At 36.1% G+C, this 21,319-nt stretch overlaps 1 protein-coding gene across 2 annotated transcripts in view; it reads right to left on the bottom strand.

The window, feature by feature from the left end:
- The window catches only part of ext1c (exostoses (multiple) 1c), an 86,706-nt gene extending 66,702 nt beyond the window's left edge, over positions 1-20,004 (bottom strand). The window contains exons 1-2 of one of the 2 annotated variants that reach the window (XM_073822028.1): positions 19,491-20,004; positions 6,983-8,236 (exon numbers count right to left, since the gene is read on the bottom strand). In XM_073822028.1, coding sequence (XP_073678129.1) covers positions 6,983-7,920 — 938 coding nt within the window. In that variant the 5' untranslated portion in view covers positions 7,921-8,236; positions 19,491-20,004. Of the gene's footprint in view, positions 1-6,982; positions 8,237-18,964; positions 19,238-19,490 lie in introns of those variants that run through there. The other variant, XM_073822027.1, reaches the window with a different exon arrangement.
- Between the last annotated feature and the right edge of the window lie 1,315 nt (positions 20,005-21,319).

The raw sequence follows: 21,319 nt of genomic DNA, 5'->3' as shown, positions 1-21,319 counted from the left end.
ATATAGTGCCCTCCATAAGTATTAGAACAGTAAAGACAAAATTGCTTTCTCTGTTGAGACATGGAGTTAAGAAATTTGCAAATATGATTAAAAGATGAATATGAGACAAAACTACAAAATGTCACATTTTATTATTAGGTCTTTCCACACATACATGTTTTACAAAATAAAAAGGACAGCACTTTTAGAGTTCATCCCACTATTTGAAGTGAGCATAAGTATTGGAACAGTTGATTTTAAGGCAGATGTAAAAGATTAAAAGCTAATATTTAGTTGCAGATCCCTTGTGTGCAATCCCTAGTGATGTCTATGACCCATAGACATCACTAGACTCTTGGTCTTATGCTTTGAAATGCTTTTTCCCAGCCTTTAATGCAGCCAATTCCAACAATTTCTTTTAGCATCTCAGATTTACATTCTGTAGTTTTGTCTTATATTCATGTTTTAATCATATTTACAGATTTCTTGACTATATATATAACATACACTACTAGTCAAAGTTTTTGAACAGTAAGATTGTTAATGTATTTATAGAAGTCTCTGATCACAAAGCCTGCATTTATTTGATCCAATGTTAAGCAAAAACCAGTCTTAAGTAGTACTGGTATATTTGTAGCCATAGCTAAAAATACATTGTATGGGTCAAAATTGTAGATTTTTCTATTTTTCGATATGTAAGTAAAGATGATGTTCCATGAAGATCTTTTTTAAATTTCCTACCGTAAATATATAAAAACATATTTTTTTATTAGTAATATGCATTGCTAACAACTTCATTTTCTCAATATTTTGATTTTTTTTGCACTCTCAGATGATTTTATGATTTTGCACTCCCTTCATGATTTTATCCTGGTCATGAAGACGGTGGAGTGAACATGTTTCACACACTGATAAGTGTGCATGTGATGTATATCTGAGGTGCATTCTGGATTAAAAAAAGTGTCCATGCATGAAGAGCAAATTAGCATGCCTCAGTCTCCGCGCCAATAAGCAAATGCATGCGTGTGTATGTAAAACACTTGGCCTGGATAGATGGGGAAAGAGGGTCAAGGGATTGGTGAGTGGTGAGGTAAGAAGGGGGGGAGGTAGAATCCCAGTGAGAGAAAATAAGAGTACTTGGGGAAAAAAAACAAGAGAGCGCACTAAAGACAAGAGAGGAAGATGGACGGCCCTCTCCCTCTCTCTTTATTTGTTCTAAATAAACCTAGTTTGTGCTGGCTTGTGCACGAGCCACACAAACCACACTCTCTCTAGGGGTACAATTTCACATCCCCCTAATTACAGTTGGGGTGTAACGTTTCTTATTGCATCCTGCCAACGATTGTACGCAAATACGCACACACAAGGTCATGGAACGAAGGAGAGGCCCTCGTTAAGGTCCTTATTAAGTTCATTAAGTGCCGTTGTGATTCACTTCCAAGGCATTAATTCACTAAAAATAGTATTTTTACGCCTGGAGAGTGTGTTTTCCTGTAGTTGTGTTTTATTTTCAATGGCAGATGTAAAAAGGCAGTGCATTATTCTTCTTTTCTCCTTGAGAATGGAGAATAATGACCTCTTCTGTGCGAATGTCTTGCACATGGTAGGAGTGTAGTCATGGAGACCTTGTTAGCTGTCAAGAAAGGTACCGCATTTTACTATTACACCCTTAGACTCACACACACACACACACACACACACACATACACACAAACAGACATCCAACCACATTCTAATGCTTTCCCAGAAGTCTACGGTGGTATTGAAGAGAGTATAATCAGTATTGCAGTATAATCCTCCGTCTGTGTGTGTCCCAAAACTGTCCCGAAACAGCTTGCCCTATTTTTCTTCCCACAAGCTCCCTCACTCCTTCTCATTTACATTCCCAGTACAATGCAAGTACCCCTTCAACCCCTCCCCTCTTTTTTTTTAAGAGCCCTGAAAAGTAAATGAATGTAGGCCATTTGGTTGCAGCAAGTTCCTCTCTCTCATTCCTAAAGCATCCCCAGATTCATCCCTATCTCTCCACCCTGGGCAAGAGTTCAGTAGGGTGCTCAGTGTGCCTTCAGGTTAATCTGTGGAAGTAGCAGATGCTGGTGATCATTAACCCGAGAGAACCTCCTAAGTTCTATTTCTGAGTTTGGCACCTTATAGCTTTCTAACAGTACCACAGCAGTGAAATACGAGAGAGACCCAATTCGCTGTGTCGTTGCTTGTCTTCACATTTTCCCTCAAGTTTATGACATTCTGGATCCAACACCCTGAAAACTCCACAGAGGGCTGGGCGGCATGAACAGTAGACATGTGTCAACCATTCGCTGTATATATATTTATACAACAGTTCTTTCTGGTACTCTAATCTGATTAGTGATATCGGAACTTTAACTGCTTCACCATTTGTATCACTCCACTTGTGGTATTTCTCACAGCGAGTGTCATGGCGGATGCTCAAATCCATTATAATTTTATAAATAATAGTGTTTTTGTGTCACGGAATATAGTTTTAAAAGTTTTTAGGTGAGAATGTACTTGTTCAGACTTCAAATGAGCCCGCTGAGAGCAGCCTTACCTCAGCCAGATTTTCTGGAATTTGCTGCTGGCTCTGGTGTCTCTATTGTGGTTAAATATGAGATATAATTTGTTTTGGGTAAATCTAACATTTATTTCTAAAATAAAAAGTGCTTTAAGGCATTTAAGCACATGAAAAAAGGCATTAAATGTTATTTAGCAAGTATGTAACTACCATAAATCAATACCATAAAGCATTTTTAAAAAATGCAGGTAATTAGCCGTAGAAATATGATGTTTTACGACTGTTATAGCGGCAGTTGTTTGTCCAACAGATTAAACTAACAGTTTGGTCAACCTCTGCCTATGGAGAGAGAATTTTTTTTTCAAAACATCCCCCCCCCCCTCTGTTTTTTTCACAAATCGCACCCTAACTACAACTACACTACACTTTTTGATAATTTATTTCAATCAAGTATATTTAGGTGTATAATACTTCTCTTATATGAGGTTTATAAGGTTCTCACCTGATTGATGAACAGGAATTGTAGTTTGCGAGTACAACTGCATATGCTTTATAAACATCAACTGCCTCCATAGTAATTCTCTAATACATACAAGTGAAAATGCACGGCATAAATTATAAATTTATTAGTAAGCGTGCTCCGGCCTGGAAAGTTTGGTGCAAGTGTGAGTTCAAGGCAATCGTGCCTAGTGTGAGTACACCCTAAATTACCCCATTATAGCTTCCCAAAAGGTAAATTTGATCATTTTTTAAATATTAATTAATAGGGCTGGGTAAAAAATATCGATTCTCAGATTTTAATCGATCTTCAATTTAACGCAACGATATCGATTCGGGAAATCCGATTCTTAATGCGTGTGCTTCAGCTTCACGTAAGAGGATATGAATATTCACCTCTGGTCCTGATGGTGTCACCATCAGCTGCTTTTTTTGCAGAAAAATCTGGTGATCAAAAATGATTAGGCTGTAGTTAAGAACTGTTAGTTTTATGGACAGTTAGAACGTTTTGAATTTAGAAAAATGTTTTATTTCTTAAACATGTTTGAAGTTCTTAATAGATTTCACTGTTGCACATTTACAGTCTTTTTATTTTTTTACAGTAATGTGCATTTTGCAGTTTGTTTACATGGTGTACAATGGATGCACATATTTATGACTTCTTGTTACAGTGTTCATTTAAAATAAAAGTTGTTTAAAATTAATAACTGTGTGCTTTGTATTTCAGTAATAAACTTAAGTAGGAGAGTTTCAGTTACCAGCATTTATATCAAAATATGGATCCCATGTCTGCAAAACTAACATTTTAAATGAAATATTGATAGCTAATCGATATCGAATCGAAATCGAATCGAATCAAAACCATAAAAATAAGAATCGAATCGAATCGCCAAATTGGTCACAATACCCAGCCCTATTAATTAACCTAGGGACTCCAGAAAATTGCACTGCAGTATTTTTTTCCAGATTATCTCCAATATACAATCGTTTACGCCCTTGAAAAATACAACATCGTCCCCTAGTGCACGATTTCTTTCAAATTTCTGACAGACCTTTAGGGCCGTGAGTCAAACAGGCCCACTGAGTTTTGTTCCGATCGACCTCTGTTAACCTGGTCTAATTGGTGCTGAAAGTTCATCGGCTTATGGCGGCCACTTCGGCGCTTTGGACCAAGACCGTGCATACCGATTATTATGCCAATCGGAAAAAAACAGTTGCGTAGTTATGCCCAATTTGATGTTTTTTCCCCTCTTATAGCGCCACCAAGTGGCCAATCTTCACATTTTTTTAAATGAACTCTGATTCAGCTCTCACATATACGTTGTGAGTTTGGCGAAGATATCTCATTCCGTTTAAAAGGTATAGCTGTTTTAGTAAAGTTTTAGCCCCTTTCAAATGTTTTAGCGTTCCTTTGCAATGTGGAGTCAAAAGTTCACTCTCTAGAGAATTTTCCTGCACTGGTTTGGTTCTGATCGGGTGAAGAACCCTAGCCTGCGATGACCAATTAAGGAGTTATGAGCGATTTTGTACTTTTGATTACTGTAGCGCCCCCGTCAGGCCGATTGGGGTGAGCCTTGGTGATGTTGTAGGCGGTGAGAGTACTACCATCCCTCAGAGTTTCAAGTCTCTACGACTAAAGGTTTGGTCTGCCCGATCAGTTTTATGTGGAGATTGCTGATCCTTGGCCATTCTAACAGTTACAATACGGTTTCAGTGCTACACGCTTGAACCCTTAAAAATGGCATGAAATCTGTTCATGTCATCCCTTTTATGATAGAGTATTTAATTTTGATTAAGATTTTGGTCGAACAGCAGTGTATAAAACACACTGATCCTGCTTAGACCTCCACGATGCAAGCCGCCACGTTCATTCCCGTAGAAATAAAGCATTTCATAAATGTCTTTGGATCACAGACCACCTAACACCTGAACTGCTATTAAGTATGGCTAAGTTTGTTCCTGCGTGGGAGAGCCCCCCAACCTATCTTGTGGAATAAATGAACACATTCATCCAGTGCTGAGTGGAGCTCTGTCCCCACCACAAACCAAAAGCAAACAAGCCCGAAGCACTGTTCAACTGTTCGAGACCGTTTCTTCGGTTTCATCTTGGCCGTGTTTGCTCCTCTAAGACCTACGGTGGATTTGATACACATTCTCTGTGGTAGTTTTGTGGCCCTGTATTAGTTCTCCTCCCTTCCTTTCCCATATTTCTTCTACAGTATCTCTCCACCCAAATCTGTTTAATTCCATCGGGTCATGCATGCGTTACAAAACAATTTAGAAATGCTCAAAAAAATGCTTAAAGCTTTATGGTTTAATTCACAGAACAGCTGTGAATAACTTGAGATAGGACTGTACTATTCAACATAAATATACAGTCATTTGTTGTTTTTTGTGTCACATGACTCCATTCATATAAACACAATGGGCCTCACGCATTAAATGTGAGCATAACTTTCAGTGTAAATTGTAAGTAAAATTGTTTGGTAAATTAATCTTAGCCAAGCCCTGCCTTAAAATGTCACTGACTAAACCTCAAACTTTTGCTTTTTTGTTGTTGTTACTTAAATTAAATTTAAATTAGAGCTGCAAAACAATTAGTCGCAATTAATAGATTTATACTATCATGTGTATATTTATTATGTATATATAAATACACATGTATATGTTATGGAAAAATATGTTAGATTTATATGTAAAATATTTATATTTTTATATAATATAAATTATATACATGTGTTTACATACAAATATTTAAAAAATATATACATATATGTGACCCTGGACCATAACACTTGTCATAAGTAGCATGGGTATATTTGTAGCAAAAGCCAACGATACATTGTATGGGTCAAAATTTTTTTTTTTTCTTTTATGCCAAAAATCATTAGGATGTTAAGTAAAGATCATGTTCCATTAAAGATATTTTGTACATTTGCTACCGTAAATATATCAAAACCTAATTTTTGATTAGTAACATGCATTGCTAAGAACTTCATTTGGACAACTTTAAAGGTGATTTTTTATTATTTTGATTTTTTTGCACCCTCAGATTCTAGATTTTCAAATATTGTCCTATCCTAACAAACCATACATCAATGGAAAGCTTATTCATTCAGCTTTCAGATATGTGTGTATTTATATATACAGAACACTAAACCAGTCATAAGGGTCATTTTTTAAAAAATCAAATAAATAAGCATTCCACTGATGTAAAGTTTGTTAGGATAGACTGATATTTGGCCAAGATACACCTTTTTTTTTTGTGAAAATCTGGAATCTGAGAGTTCTTAGCAATGCATAGTACTAATCAAAAATTAAGTTTTGATATATTTACGGTAGGAAATTTGCAATATAATGCATCTTTATGGAACATAATCTTTACTTAATATGCTAATAATTTTTTCTTCTTTATCTTTACCTAAATCTTCACATAAATACTTAAAAATACTTTTTTTAGTGTCAGACTTCATTCCTGATTTCCTGACAATCAAGGAAATCTTCAATCATTCATATTTGATGTTCAGTAAAGCTTGTCTGAGTATGCAACAGGAACCAAGGGAGGCGGGGCTTAGCAAAGGATCACTTGTCGCATTCATTCAGCTCATGTTTCTTGAATAAGCAATGCTGAAAGCTAACAGTTCCTACTAACATCAGCAAGTCAAACTCTCTTTAAACGCATTTATGACGCACAATACCACGACCAATATGTCATCCTCAGGAGAACACTTGATACATTTTCAGCGTTATTCACTCTTGACACTTTGCCGTGTATTACATAAGTAACCCACACCCTGCGGTAACCGATAGCAGCTTCTTGTATTTAACAAACAGGAACCTGAGTTCATAGCCCAGAGTGTCACTGACAAACTCCATTGAGTCACTGAAACCGAAACCGATCTCATAACGGCCATCATTCCTCTTAAAACCCCAAGTACAGAAACTCCCCAATGGCTCATTTACATGACTTACCTCTCATACTCCTGGTTGTCATGGTCGCACCTCGCATCCTTGTGCTTCTCCCAGTCCTTGCCGTGACGACATGTTGTTAGGGAGACAATGTCCTTGCCGTTGTGGATGTGATGCAGGGCGTTGCGAGTGTCTGAACCGATGCCCGTCAAGTAACGCTTACCTTTAAACATCAACAAGTATTTCCGTCTCGGCGGAACGGTGTTGCGAACTAACCATCCCCGTTCTCCACCCTTCTGGGGGTGTTCTTTAGAGAACAAAGGGATGGAAACGTCAAAGCCTGGTCGGAAGTGTTCCGTATTCAGGCTTGCTTTGGCCAGGATGGCCTGGCCCACGTTAAAGCCCAAGTCCTCGGTGTAGTTGGGCCAGGTTCCGGAATAAAGGTTGAAGATGACATGATTCCGCCCGTCGTTCCAAAGCGGGTAACCTCGAATCCGCTCATCAACGTTGGGTACGAACTGTGTCGAAAGCTGGTCCCTGTCCAGCGTGTCAATGCCCAACACAAACAAACATGCCTCTTTAGGGTCCGACGTGTAATATCGCGACTCTGCAACCGAGGTGAGGATCTTGCGGTAACTCTCGGACACCCGTTCGCCCTTCTCCGGCGGATAGATGTAGACGCGAAAACCGCTTTGCCCTTGACATCGGGCGAAGTCAAAGCAGGTGTCCATCCTGCAGCGACTGTCCTTGTAGATTCCAGTCCATGACTGGCGCCGCTGCCTTGGTGAGTCACCCGGCCCCCCGCCATTTTGTAGCTCTGCCTGGTCGGCGTAGCCTGGGAGCAGGTCCCGATCCAGCCAGTTGGGCCAGGGCCGTGCCACCTCCCCCCTTCTGTGGGTGATGAGACCCAGGAGCCGTTCCTGCAAGCCTCCCCAGTAATAGAGCAACAGCCAGCAGCACGTGCACAGGCCCAGAAGCACGTACTTCTTGCGTGCCTGCATGAGGCCGTCTCTCTCACCCTCTGTGCTCCAGGGCCGTGCCGGGAGCTTCAGCAGGGGGGAGACGGGATGGACAGCAGGGGCCGAAGCTCCAGCATAGCCCCAATGTCCACTTGTCCATCAGCGGAAACCAGAGACACGGATGCGCTCTTTCTCTCCGTCTCGCTGCTTCTGCGTTGGCCGTTCACAGGACGGTTAGACCATGCGACAGAAGTGCTTGTGCACTCCGCTGTTGCCTGCTGGAAGTGATGCGGTGCAATTTCTCCTCTCTTGGTAGTCCTTCTCTCTGCATGGCTCAGTGAATCCCCTCTGTGTTACCCTAGCAGAGAAATTAACAACACACTTCAGCACACAGCCTTCTGTTCGTTTATATCAGCACTGCCATGCACACACACTCTTATCCCATCCTCAAACGCCCAACAGATTCAAGCACATAAAAACATTAGTGAGCAAGCAATGCATCATGGATGGCAGCACATTACAGTGTGAAAGGCCATATTTCAAGCATTTTTTAAAAAAGTGGTGCACTGTGGTTAAAAAAATGAACATCACTACCAGACAATAAACTTATGTATGGTACCACAAAATATTTGTATGCCGTTAAGCCAGTCAAATGTATGAGAATCACTGCATTAACTAATAAAATATTAAGTATCCAAAAACCTACCTACTGGACACTTTTATAGTCATTGAAAAATTGCTCAGAAATGTGAATAGTTCACCCAAAAATGAAAATTATGTTATTAATTACCCTAATGTCGTTCCAAATCTGTAAGACCTTGGTTTATCTTCAGAACATGAGTTAAGAAATTTTTGATGAAATCGAAGAGCTTTCTAACTCTGCATCGGCAGCAATGCAACTGACACGTTCAAGGCCCAGAAAGGTAGTAAGGACATTGTTAAAATAGTCCAATCAGTGGTTCCAAAAATTAAGGTTGAACTACTGATGTCACATGGACTGTTTTAAATGATGTCCTTACTACCTTAGGCTTTGAATGTGTCAGTTGCTTTGCTGTTTATGCAGGGTCAGAAAGCTCAAAAATATCTTAATTTGTGTTCCGAAGATGAACGAAGGTCTTCAGGTTTGGAACAACTTGAGGGTGAGTAATAATGGCAGAATTATAATTTTTGTGTGAACTATTCCATAAATTTATAACCATACAGCACAACCAATGTAGTCTGATTCCTGAACAAATGATTCCTATTAGCAGTGTTTTAGACTCATGTACTGAACTTCTATCTTAATAACCCAAGTACTATTCTGTTGACCCTGAAATGATCTTCTGAAGAAGATATTCTGAACCATGTTTTTGTACATACAGTACAATGAAACCAAAATTGGACCCCATTGACTTTCATATTAAGATTTTTTTTCAAAAAGATATATATTTTTTCCCCATTCAGTTTTGTATAAGTACCGTTAAATGCTGACAGAATTTCTTGTTTGGATGAACTATTCATATGGTACCAGAACATTGTAATTCCCATTCAGCCTGTATATATACAGTGGTGGCCAAAATGATTAGAACACTAGTATTTTCACCAGCTAAAAAATGGTTTTAAGTCAGTTATTTCTATCTTTTGCTGTAGTGTCAATAGGAAATATTAGTTGACATTTCTGAACATTAATTTTGGAATGATGTAAAGAAACAGAACAAACTGAGACAGACTAAATCCAGAAGAACTATGGCAACATCTCCAGGATGCTTCAAGAGACCTACACTTAAAAAATAAAGGTTCCAAAAGGGTGTTTTTGCAGTGATGCCATGAAGAACCATTTTTGGTTCCACAAAGAACCTTTCAGCGAACAGTTCCTAAAAGAACCATTTTTAAGAACATTTTTAAGACATTGCCACAGTTCCTCTGGATTTCTGGAGTTTCTTCTGTTTCTTCATGTCATTCCTGACAGACTGGACATTGATGAGTTCAGACCTCTGTGTGGAGCACTAGCTGTTGTCAAACTCCTTGTGCAAACTAAATTAATGGCAAAATGAATGTTTGAAAATGTAAACTGATATTTCCTACTGACACACTACAGTAAATGATTTAAAACTGCTTTTAGCTGGTGAAAATACTATTTCTTGTGTTCTATTTAGTATTTTAGCCTCCACTGTAAAAGGCCAATTCACAGTTTGAAATGGGAAGTTAACAAAACAACATAGTCCAATGAGTTTGTGCACAACATCAAAGCCCTCCACGGGTGCGTTATCAAGTGTCTCATCACATGCCCAACCCTGGTGGTGGGCACAAAAGACTTTGTGTGCACCGGTATGAGGCCATGCTTGATTTGAAATTGGTGTATTTAGTCTTGTGGTCTGAGTCGGTTCTGCTGTTTTCACACACACACTGGTGCAGTGTTTGGAGTGAACATGCAAAATATGAGCTGGGGAGCGATAGCATCTACCCTCTCCAAGCTCCAGTTGAACGGAGATGAAGGGGGTGAAAAAATAAGGCGGTTTTAAGAAGCCTAAATCGAAAGTGAGAGCCGAGACTGAATCTGATGCCAGTTAATCTGAAGAGAGACTGAGGTTCTTTTTAGGCCTGTTTGTTTGCTCTGCTGGGAAGCACGCAACGGTTTTGAAGGGGAGGCGTTCATCAAGAAAGTGCCTTCCTCTCATCAAACTGCGTACCTGTCTCTGTGCGGCGTCTCACAGAGAAGGTCAGTGTTTCTACTGCCAGGCAATGCACAAAGACAGCTTTCAGGTCTCACCTGCCTTACTTGTTTTTCTCTTCACTCTTCCCTCGCCTCTTCCCTACCTTCCCTTGCCTTTCTGCTAAATTCCTCTAGAGTTTCTGTCTTATCTCTTTAAGCTGTCTGACCACTGTCTGACCTAGTGCAAACTAATCTAAAGCTTGTAAAGTATATAAAGGGCCTGTGTGTAGTTATGCATGCATGTGTGTGTACGCTTATGGAGATTTCTCTTATATATGCATTAATAATGTGTGACAGGTCCAGAATCACAGTTGACTGTTTCCAGCGAACGTGAACGGGATCACGAAGCTAGCGTAAGATCTGCATGCTGGCGTTTTCACGGTAAAGCTCCCCTCACGAAACACTGCAGGCCAAGCACATATTTGTCGGGAAACAGATGCAGAGGATTCCATTACAAGCTGCTCATTATTAATGCATGACTCCCTTAGTTAGGACATTGATTTCCCTTCTTTCCTTTCGTTTGGCTTTTTATGCCTCACAGGTGAAGTTAATCTCAATTTTCCTTTGAAAATGAACTGCTAGATTTCCACAAGCATGATGTAAGGATCACTCATGCTATGCCTATAACTAGGGATACCAGAACCATCCTAATGAATATAGGACAGTGCAAATTTGGATGGACAGATTTGGATGTGGGTGAACCTGGGTTGGGTCTTCCTCAATCTCTCATCCCTGTTATGATGATAAACAGAATGATAATAAGCCATTAATAAAAATACATTATACATACACTGGCGGCCAAAAGTTTTAAGATTTTTATAATTTGATATAATTTTGATATAATTTTTTTTACTGGAGTAATTGCTGCAGAAAATGTAGCTTTGTCATCACAGGAATACATTATTCCATATTATTCTAATATTTCACAATATAACTATTTTTTCTATTACTATTTTGATCAAATAAATGCAGCCTTGGTGACTATGAATATCTATTTTAATACATTGTTTAAAATGTATATTTTGATAACAATTTACTAGAGTAATTGCTTCTGAAAATTCAGCTTTGCAATCACAGGAATACATTATATTTTTGAAATATATTTAAAAATAAAGCAGTTATTTTGAATTGTAATAATATTTCAGAATATTACTGTTTTTACTTTTAATTAATTGTATTTATTTTTATTTTATTTTTAAAGATGCCATCAATGTTCACTATGGCTGCACGTATTTTATCATAAATACAGTAAAAACAGTAATATTCTGAAATATTATTACAATTCAAAATAACAGCTTTTTTTATAAATATATTTTAAAATATAATCTATTCCTGTGATTGCAAAGCTGAATTTTCAGCAGAAATTACTCCACTAAAAATTATGTCAAAATATAAATTTAAAAACAATGTAATACAATAGATATTTTATTTTATTTTATTTTATTAAATTAACTAAATTTTATTTTGAAAGATGTCATTAATGTTCACAATGGCTGCATTTATTTGATCAAAAGTAAAAACAGCAATATTCTGTTCAAAATTCAAAATAACTGCTTTCTTTATAAATATATTTTAAAATAAATTACTCCAGTAAAAATGATATCAAAATATACATTTTAAAAATTTCAAAAATGTCATTAATGTTCACCAAGGCTGAATTTATTTGATCAAAAATACAGTAAAAACAGTAATATTATGAAATGTCATTACAATTCAAAATAGCTGCTTTATTTTTAAATATATTTTAAAATATGCCAAATTCAGCTGGATGTAGCCAAATGTATATTTTGATATAATGCTTGAAATTTCAGCTTAGCCATCACAGGAATAAATTATATTTTAAAATATATTTAAAAAGAAAGCAGTTTTTTTAAATTGAAATAATATTTCAGAATATTACAGTTTTTACTCTATTTTTGATCAAATAAATGCAGCCATGGTGAACATTAATGACATCTTTAAAATAAATAAATACATGAAATATCTATTTTATTACACTGTTTAAAATGTATATTTTGATATAATTTTACATTAATGGCATCTTTCAAAATAAATAAATTAATAAAATAAACAATAAAGTAGTATATTTATCATAATTATTTATTTTAAATTACATAATTTTATTTCATATATTTATCTAATTATGTATACACACATAATAATTTTTTGCAATTTTTTAAAACAATTTGTATTACCATATTATAATTATAACACACACACACACACACACACACACACACACACACACATATATATATATATATATATATATATATATATATATATTAAAATTTAGTTCGTTACATAAAAAATGTAAATGTAAAAATTAAAAATAGGAATCGTTACATGAAAAAAAAGGATTTTATTTGTATCAGAGAATTTTGTAATTAAAAAACAGCTTAGTCTTTTGCTTTTTTTGCAACTATATGGGTCATGTTTTTGTCTGTATAGTAATGTTCAAAATAAATCTTTTTTAAAGTAACTGTAAGAATATACTATCCTTCTTTTACATCCGGATTATGTAAGCGCATTCCAAATATTCCATCATTCCCCAAGCCTGCATCCAGCTGACAGAAGGTTGGATGGACAGAGAGGGAGTGATCACTAGTTTCAGCCCCACAGAGACTATTTCTCTCTCTCTCTCTCTCTCTCTTTCTTACTCTTTCTTGCAGTTTCCTCCTCCTATCACAATTACTTTTTATTTTTCACATTCATCAACGCTCTGGCTTTCTCTTCTCACCGCCACTGTAAGCCTCTCCCGTTCCGTCTTTCCCCGCGCCGTATATCAAAACAGGGTAGGGCTCCAGAAACAGGCTGGAGGCAGTGTAATGAGATCGAGATGTGATGGCATATTGCTCAATCACCATGACAGGAAACAGCTGAATAAGTGAACACAGCCTTCCAAACTTTGAACGATCTGTCTTCTGGACACTTCATTAGCTTCTTCAGAACAAGTGTTTTCCACTTGTAAAGTCTTTGTGCGAAGGGAAAAACTATGCTAGTGTCTTTTGGCAGTGGAGAGTGAATATGGGGAAGGACAGCGAGCAGGTGGATGTAGCCAAGAGGCAGCAGTTGTAAGCATGGTGAGTTAGTTTCCTGTGTCGTGCCTGCTGCCCAGACTGCTCCGGCTTGAGCCGTTTTCTCACATGACGAGTGTGTGACAGCTGGACATAGAGCTTATCTCCCCTGGCCCATCTCCCTCTACCGCCAATAAATCAGATCTATGCTAAAAAGCCTGCTTGGAGAACATTTGCTTACAGATCCAAATTATATTGTATTCTTTTGCGGTTACATGCTCACGCGACGTTGTTGTGCTACATGGGCATGGAAACCTATCGTTTGCATGTGTTTATAAACAGACAAGTGATTTTAAGCCGTTGAAATGCCATCAGCAGCGAAAGAGAAATCATTTCGCATAAGTGATGCTCATAGAGCGAGGTAGTGTTAAACCAAGTTATTTTTGCTGCTTTAGAGGCCTTGAACGATTAAATACATACATTTGTATAGTATCCTCATAAACACAGTAGGTCTTAAGTAAAAGCAAACAGCTGAGAAAGAAAACACATGTAACAGTATATTGGATCTGGGCAGCTCTTAAAGTGATAGCAGTCTAATATTCCCGCTTTCTGTCATTCATGTTAATCAAACAACAAAAGAGAGAAAATTTCTCACTGCTTATGACTAAATCACTTTTGTAGCTTTAATTGGAAGAAATATATATTTAATTTACACAGTGAAAAATCTGCAGTGTTTTTAAACATTTGATTACTACAATGTATGTAGCATTTCTTAATTATTTGTTGTATAGTATTTTTCTTGTCTTATTGCTTGCAGTTAGTTTCTTATTCGTATTTAATTGCTGACTCTTTACTTAACCTTATTTAAAGCAAATATAACTATATTGTGATATATATCAATATCATACATCATCATCAAAGGTTTTTAGACAGTAAGATTTTTAGTGTTTTTTAAAGCCTGAATTTTGTTTTTTGACCCAAACTACAGCAAAAGCAGTAATATTGTGACTATTTAAAATAACTGCTTTCTATTTTAATATTTTTGTAATTTATTCCTGTGATAAAAGCTACATTTTTAGCATCATTACTCCAGTCTTCAGTGTCACATGATCCTTCAGAAATCATTTTAACATGCTGATTTGCTGGTTAAGAAACATTTTTTATTATGTTTTTTTTATTATATTATTATCAATATTTAAAACGGTTAAGTACATTTTTTTCTGGATTCTTTGAAAGATCCAAAAATCTGCATTTATCTATAAACTTTTGTAACATTGCATACTATACCATTAAAAAGCTTGGAGTCAGTATATATATTTATTTTATTTTTATTTTTTTTTAATAGAAATTAATACTTTTATTTAGCAAGGATGCTTTAAATTGATCAAAAGTGATGATATAGACATTTATAATGCTACAAAAGATTTCTATTTCAGATAACTGCTGTTCTTCTAAACTTTTTATTTATCAAAGAAACCTGAAAAAAAAAACAAATAATAGATTATTAATTCTAATAATAATAATTTTTTTTTGAGCAGCAAATATTAGAATGATTTCTAAAGGATCATGTGACTGGAGTAATGATGCTAAAATTCAGCTTTGAAATCACAGGAATAAATTACATTTTAAAATATATTCAAATAGAAAGCAGTTATTTTAAATAGTAAAAATATTTCAATATTTTTGCTGTACTTTTGATTAAAAAAATGCAGGCTTGGTGAGCATAAGAGACTAAAAATCTTACTGTTCAAAAACTTTTGACTGGTAGTGTATATTGGATATAAAATAGATATAAACGCACTAAATTCTTTGCTTTTTATAAAATACCACTGATTATATCAAATATATCAGTAATATGAATACAAATATAGTTGGCAATATAAAAGTTTGTAGTAAGTTTTTTTTTTAAAGAAATTGGTATTTTTATTCAGCAAGGATAGATTTAATTGGTCAAAAGTTACATTAAAGACTTTGCTGTTAAACAAATTCTAATTAAAATAAATGCAGTTCTTTAATCTTTCTGTGCACCACTTATCAAAAACATCAAAGTTACTACGCAGTGCAGACTTTTTTTAAAATCGATAATAAGAAATATTTCTTGAGCATCAAATCAGCATATTAGAATGATTTCTAAAGGATCATGGGACACTGAAGAGTAATGACTGCTGAAAATTCAGTGCTGACAAAACAGAATATGTAGTACATTTTAAAAAGTATTAAAAACTGTTGTTTTAAAATGTAATCATTTTGAACAATTTACCTTTTAAATAAAAAAAAAAAGTCTAAAAAATGCTGGCTTAAATACAGTACAAACCCAGTGCTGAGTAAAATATGGACAAACCCAGCAACTGGGTTGTTTTGACCTTCTCCGTAGTTTGATTTAACTCAACTAATGCTTGAAAATTGATTATATGACTGGCTTAAAATGAACTCAAAATAGGTTGTAAATTAAAAATCAGACACATAATTACTAGAGTCATCAGCAATAATCATAAGGTGAGCATTTATTATTAAGCAAAATGTTTATTATTTGATTCTTATTTATTCAACTGTTTATTTATTGAACATGTTAATAATCCAATCTATTTTGGGTTCATTTTGAGAAAGAAATATAGTAATTTTTAAGCAATATGAGTCAAGACAACCCAATTGCTGAGTTTGTCCATATTTTACCCAGCACTGGGTTGTTTTTAACCCAGCATTTTTTAGTGTATGGTATAACAACAGTATATTTACTTAGAGTACTATCACTAATACTTATTAGTATTCATCACTTCTCAGACCAAAGCAACTTAAAATACGCCATAAGGGAACATCTCCCCGAGGCAACGTGGTGTTAATTTTTTTTCTCATTAACACTCTAGTTAATAAGTTTCCCTTGCGTGTTGTTCAAATAATTTGTTTTAACACATCCACATCCGTAACCACAAGTTTTCCACTCCGGCTCAAACAGGATTTGCGTATTCCAGCACTAGGCCAATGCGACTAGTATTAGCTAGGGGCGAATATTCAAACACAAAACATGTTCTTCTTACAGCAGATTCTGTGATTTCCTCCTCAGCTTAGCTTCAGCTGCTCTGAATTGCAACGTGTAAAAAAATGCGATGTTGGAGAAATACAAATAGTGTGGTGAGGTGGGTGAGACGGAGTTAAAATTAAACACGAAACTCTGTCATTACAGGTCGAGGGAGAGCGACAGCAGAGCCGAAGCCAACGGCCCAGCCTAGTTCTGTTGCATGTTTGCGGTGCTGAGACTGACCCATGCTGAGCTTGTGGTCAAGCCTGCTGGGACATCAGTCTGGCTTCAACTCAGATGGGCTTTTAAGAAAACATAGACTCAAATGACTAAAGTCAGAGTAATTTCAGAGTAGGGGATGTTTATGAAAAATCCAAAAATCTGACATGATGTTCTGCAGTAATCCTTAGCAAAATCCAAAGAAGGATCGAAAGATGAACGAGAAAAATTGAGGCCAAAGAAGTTGTTTTCATTTAATAGCCATCTTTCCGAAAAAGGTGCAATGTGGTTATTAAGATGGCTACATCTTCTTGAACACCCGCTGCTACCCTCATGTTTTAATTTATGGACAACAATAATTACCAGCAGGCTTGATTAATTATGTCTAAACAATATGCTCCTCGCACACATGCCACAAGGGCTAATTATCCTAACAAACAGGATGGGCTGGGACAATTGGAGGTTATCAGCAGTAGTCATAACCGTATGAACGGAGCAGCTGAAAATCTCAACGGCTTTAAATGTCATAGACGTACTAGAAACACCAGCTTCTCTTTCCACAATGCCTGGCTATTCATTCCTAAGCCCCTCCTCTCTTTTACCTTCCTCTGGCCCAAATGAAGTCATATACATTTTGTTATATGACGCCATGGAATGAGTTATGAGAGCCTGTCAGAAGGGCCGAGATTCCTGCCATTTTTCCGTCCCCTCCCGGTTTCCCTGCTCTTTCAACTCCACTGCAGGGGTGGACGCTTCATTCATGTCACACGGCGCTCGCATAATGGCACAAAAATCAAATGAAAAAAAAAATCTATTTAGATTCCAAGGCCAGTAGTATGCATTAGTTTTCTTCTAAAGCCTCTATGTTGCTCTGACTGCAAGCCTGCACGCCTGCACGATAACTCATCTTGTAAAAAGCTATTACTGCTCTGACACAGATTTGATAGCTTTGCTGAATCTTAACCACTTCTTGGTATCTTGGGATCTAATTAAAAAGACAATTATGGCGCTCAACATTAAAATGCTGTGACGATCCGGATACACCTGTGATAGCTGAGATGCCTAACAACTCTAATTTGCAATCACACGATCTGATCTACAGTATACAGACAGACTACATGAGCCTACTGCTGATGATCCATTCTTACATAAAGTAATAAATAATAAAGTTAAAAGATAAATATATTTCTTAGTGTAAGCTTTTGAAATGCAGTTTTAATGCATTTGTTTTATAACAGTTTTATAATTTACTGTCACTTTTGATCAGTTAAATCATCCTTGCTAAATAAAAATATGGATTTAAAAAAAAAACTTACTGACTACGAACCTACATAAAAAAATAAAATAAAAATAATATATATAAAACTAAGTATACAAAGTATACAAATAACAATAAAAATTAATATAATAACTGTAGATTTCTTACTGAAATACACTTTTTTCATTGTCAACGAAATGCAATTTAAAAATTGTATATACATCATATGAAAGCTCAATAAATACGCTTTCTATTGATATATGGTTTGTTAGGATAGGATAATATTTGTCTGAGATACATCTATTTGAAAATCTGGAATCTGAGGGTGCAAAAAAATCTAAATACTGAGAAAATCACCTTTAAAATTGTCCAAATGAAGTTCTTAACAATGCATATTACTAATCAATAAATTACATTTTGATATATTTATAGTAGGAATATTTCAAAAAATCTTCATGGAACATGATCTTTACTTAATTTCCTAATAATTTTTGGCATAAAAGAAAATCAATAATTTTGACCCATACTATGCATTTTTGGCTATTGCTACAAATATACCCCAGCGACTTAAGACTGGTTTTGTGGTCCAGGGTCATATATATATATATATTTAATGTTAGTAAATTTAAAATGTTGTAAATGCTACTTAATTTTCATTTTAAACTATTTAACTATATTTATGCATTTACGATTTATTTTATATTCAAATATTAGGGTATTTATTTAAATTCTATTATTTAAAGTTTAAACTAACCGTATATCCATCATGTCACGGCAGTTTAAATGTAAGTAATAGTTACCAATCTCTACATTTGCACGTTTGTTCTACTGTTCTCGCTTGTTTACCGTTATATCCTGAGTAAAGGTCGGATTAAGTGCGTTACCTGTTATTACCACGTTGGTCCCTCGTTATGGCTGCATCCTCCTCCTCCTCATCCCCTGCCGATACTGAAGGTTTCCTTCTCTTCTCTCTGCCGAACGGCCCCGCTTGTTTTCACTAGCACAATATTACGTGATGCAATAACACTCCTGCCACATAGTCCACCCCTGAACTGCACCGTAGACACCTCGGCTGTCTTCAAACCCCCATCTCTCTCTCTCTCTATCGCTCTCCACCTCCTCCTCCTCGCGTCTGAAGCGTGTGTGTCTTCTCGCTTTACCAGCTCTACAACCTGATTGAGTTACAGAGCGACTCGCGCAAGCATACGCACCGGGAGCGCGCGTAATCTCACACCTCCTCCCGCGTGCCCTCCCTCTCTTTAATGATACAGAAGCAGATTTGGGCAAATATTAATATTCCATTGCGGGCTACAATTATCCTGAGGCTGGTTTGTTTGAGTTATCGGCTTCCAGACAGTAATAGCTCATCGTAAGAGGCGTTGCTCCGCTATAATAATGTGGGTTTCTTACCTTAATTGCGCGTCAGATCCTGTGGATGAATGAGGAGATGAGACTGCCGCCTGTATATGTAGTCATTAAGCACACTGAAACGCCAGCAGCCACCACGTTAATATTTTAGCAAGCTGGTGGATGGGAGCTGTCGCTGCCTTGTGTATGAAATATGACAAGGAAACAATGGTCGCAGTGCCCTTGGGGTGGATTGCGCGCCGCCGCAAAAATTAAACTTGCCCGGAAACAGCATGATATTGATTACCACAAAAACATGAAATCATACGCTATGAAATTAATCAAAACAATGCGATGCACCGTTATTTTCTGTATGACAGTACCTCACCCTGAACTTCAGCAGACGCTCAATGGTGCACTCCGCAAATCCCGTTCAATCGCACCTAAATCACAACGTTCAGATGAAGTGTTCCTGTCCCTACTTATACACATGAATATACAGATGATGCGTATAGATAGCATCCGTTAACGCATCAGTTTACGGGGCTACATTGTTCATTTTCTCGCATCCACAACATTCCAGTCGACCCCGCCCCCCGGCTCTCGTGATTGGCCCATAGACTCGGGGTGCCTTTGCACAAGCTATATTTAAAGTAAACAGGCGCACATCTGGCCAGCGGTGCGCGTCACTGTCGCCGGAGGTTGCGAGCAGACGCTGTGCGGTGAACCAGAAAAGACCTTGACGGCTTGAAGTTTGACAAACTATTTATCCGAGTTTAAAGCTAAGTGCTTTTTTATTGCCTCAAAGAGTCTGTTGCCAAATTTGAAAATATTTTAGCATAACATGTAGCCTTTAACAAATCAGAGTTATTTCATTTTTGCAAAAAGTTTGTTTACAGGCTTGGTTTTGTATGAGGAGGCGACATGAACGCACTTAAATAGGTATACACTACCATTCAGAAGTTTTTGAACTGTAAGATTTTAATATTTTCTGCCTGCATTTATTTAATCTAAAATACAGCAAAATCAGTAATAGTGTGAGATATTTTTACTATTTAAAAAAACTGTTTTCTATTTGGATATATTTTAAAATGTGATTTATTCCTGTGATCAAAGCTACATTTTCAGCATCATTACTTCAGTCTTCAGTGTCACATGATCTTTCAGAAGTCATTCTAATAGGCTGATTTGCTGTTCAATAAACATTTTTTAAATTATTTTGAATATTTGAAACAGTGGAGTGCTTTTTTAGGATTCTTTGATGGATAGAAAGATCCAAAGGTGAGCATTTATCTTAAATAAAAAGCTTTTGTAACATTATCCACTATCACATTCAAAACGTGGAGTCTGTAATTACTTTTTGGGAAAGAAATTATAGATATTAATACTTTTATTTAGCAAGGTTGTTTTAAATCAAAAGTGATGAATAAACATTCATAATGTTACAAAAGATTTCTATTTCAGATAATAAACTTTCTATTCATCAAAGAAACTTGAAAAACTATTCAGCTGTTTTAAACATAATAATAATAATAATAATAATAATAATAATAATAATAATAATATTTTAAGCATAAGATTAGAATGTTAGGATGATTTTTGAAGAATCATGTGACTGGAGAAATCACAGGAATAAATTGCATTTTAAATATATTCAAATAGAAAACTGTTTTTTTTTTTAATTTAGTAAAAATATTTAAATATTTTTGCTGTGCTTCTAATTTAAAAAAAAAATGCAGGCTTGGTGAGCAAAAGAGACTTCTTTAAAAAACAAAAAAATCTTTTGACTGGTAGTGTTTATTGGATATAAAATAGACATAAACGCACTAAATTCTTTGCTTTTTATAAAATACCACTGATTATATCAAATATTATAAAGTAGATCTCAAACT

This window comes from Garra rufa, chromosome 17 (assembly GCF_049309525.1).
Source record: "Garra rufa chromosome 17, GarRuf1.0, whole genome shotgun sequence".
Lineage (NCBI taxonomy): Eukaryota > Metazoa > Chordata > Actinopteri > Cypriniformes > Cyprinidae > Garra > Garra rufa.
This window is presented reverse-complemented; position numbering and strand designations above follow the sequence as displayed.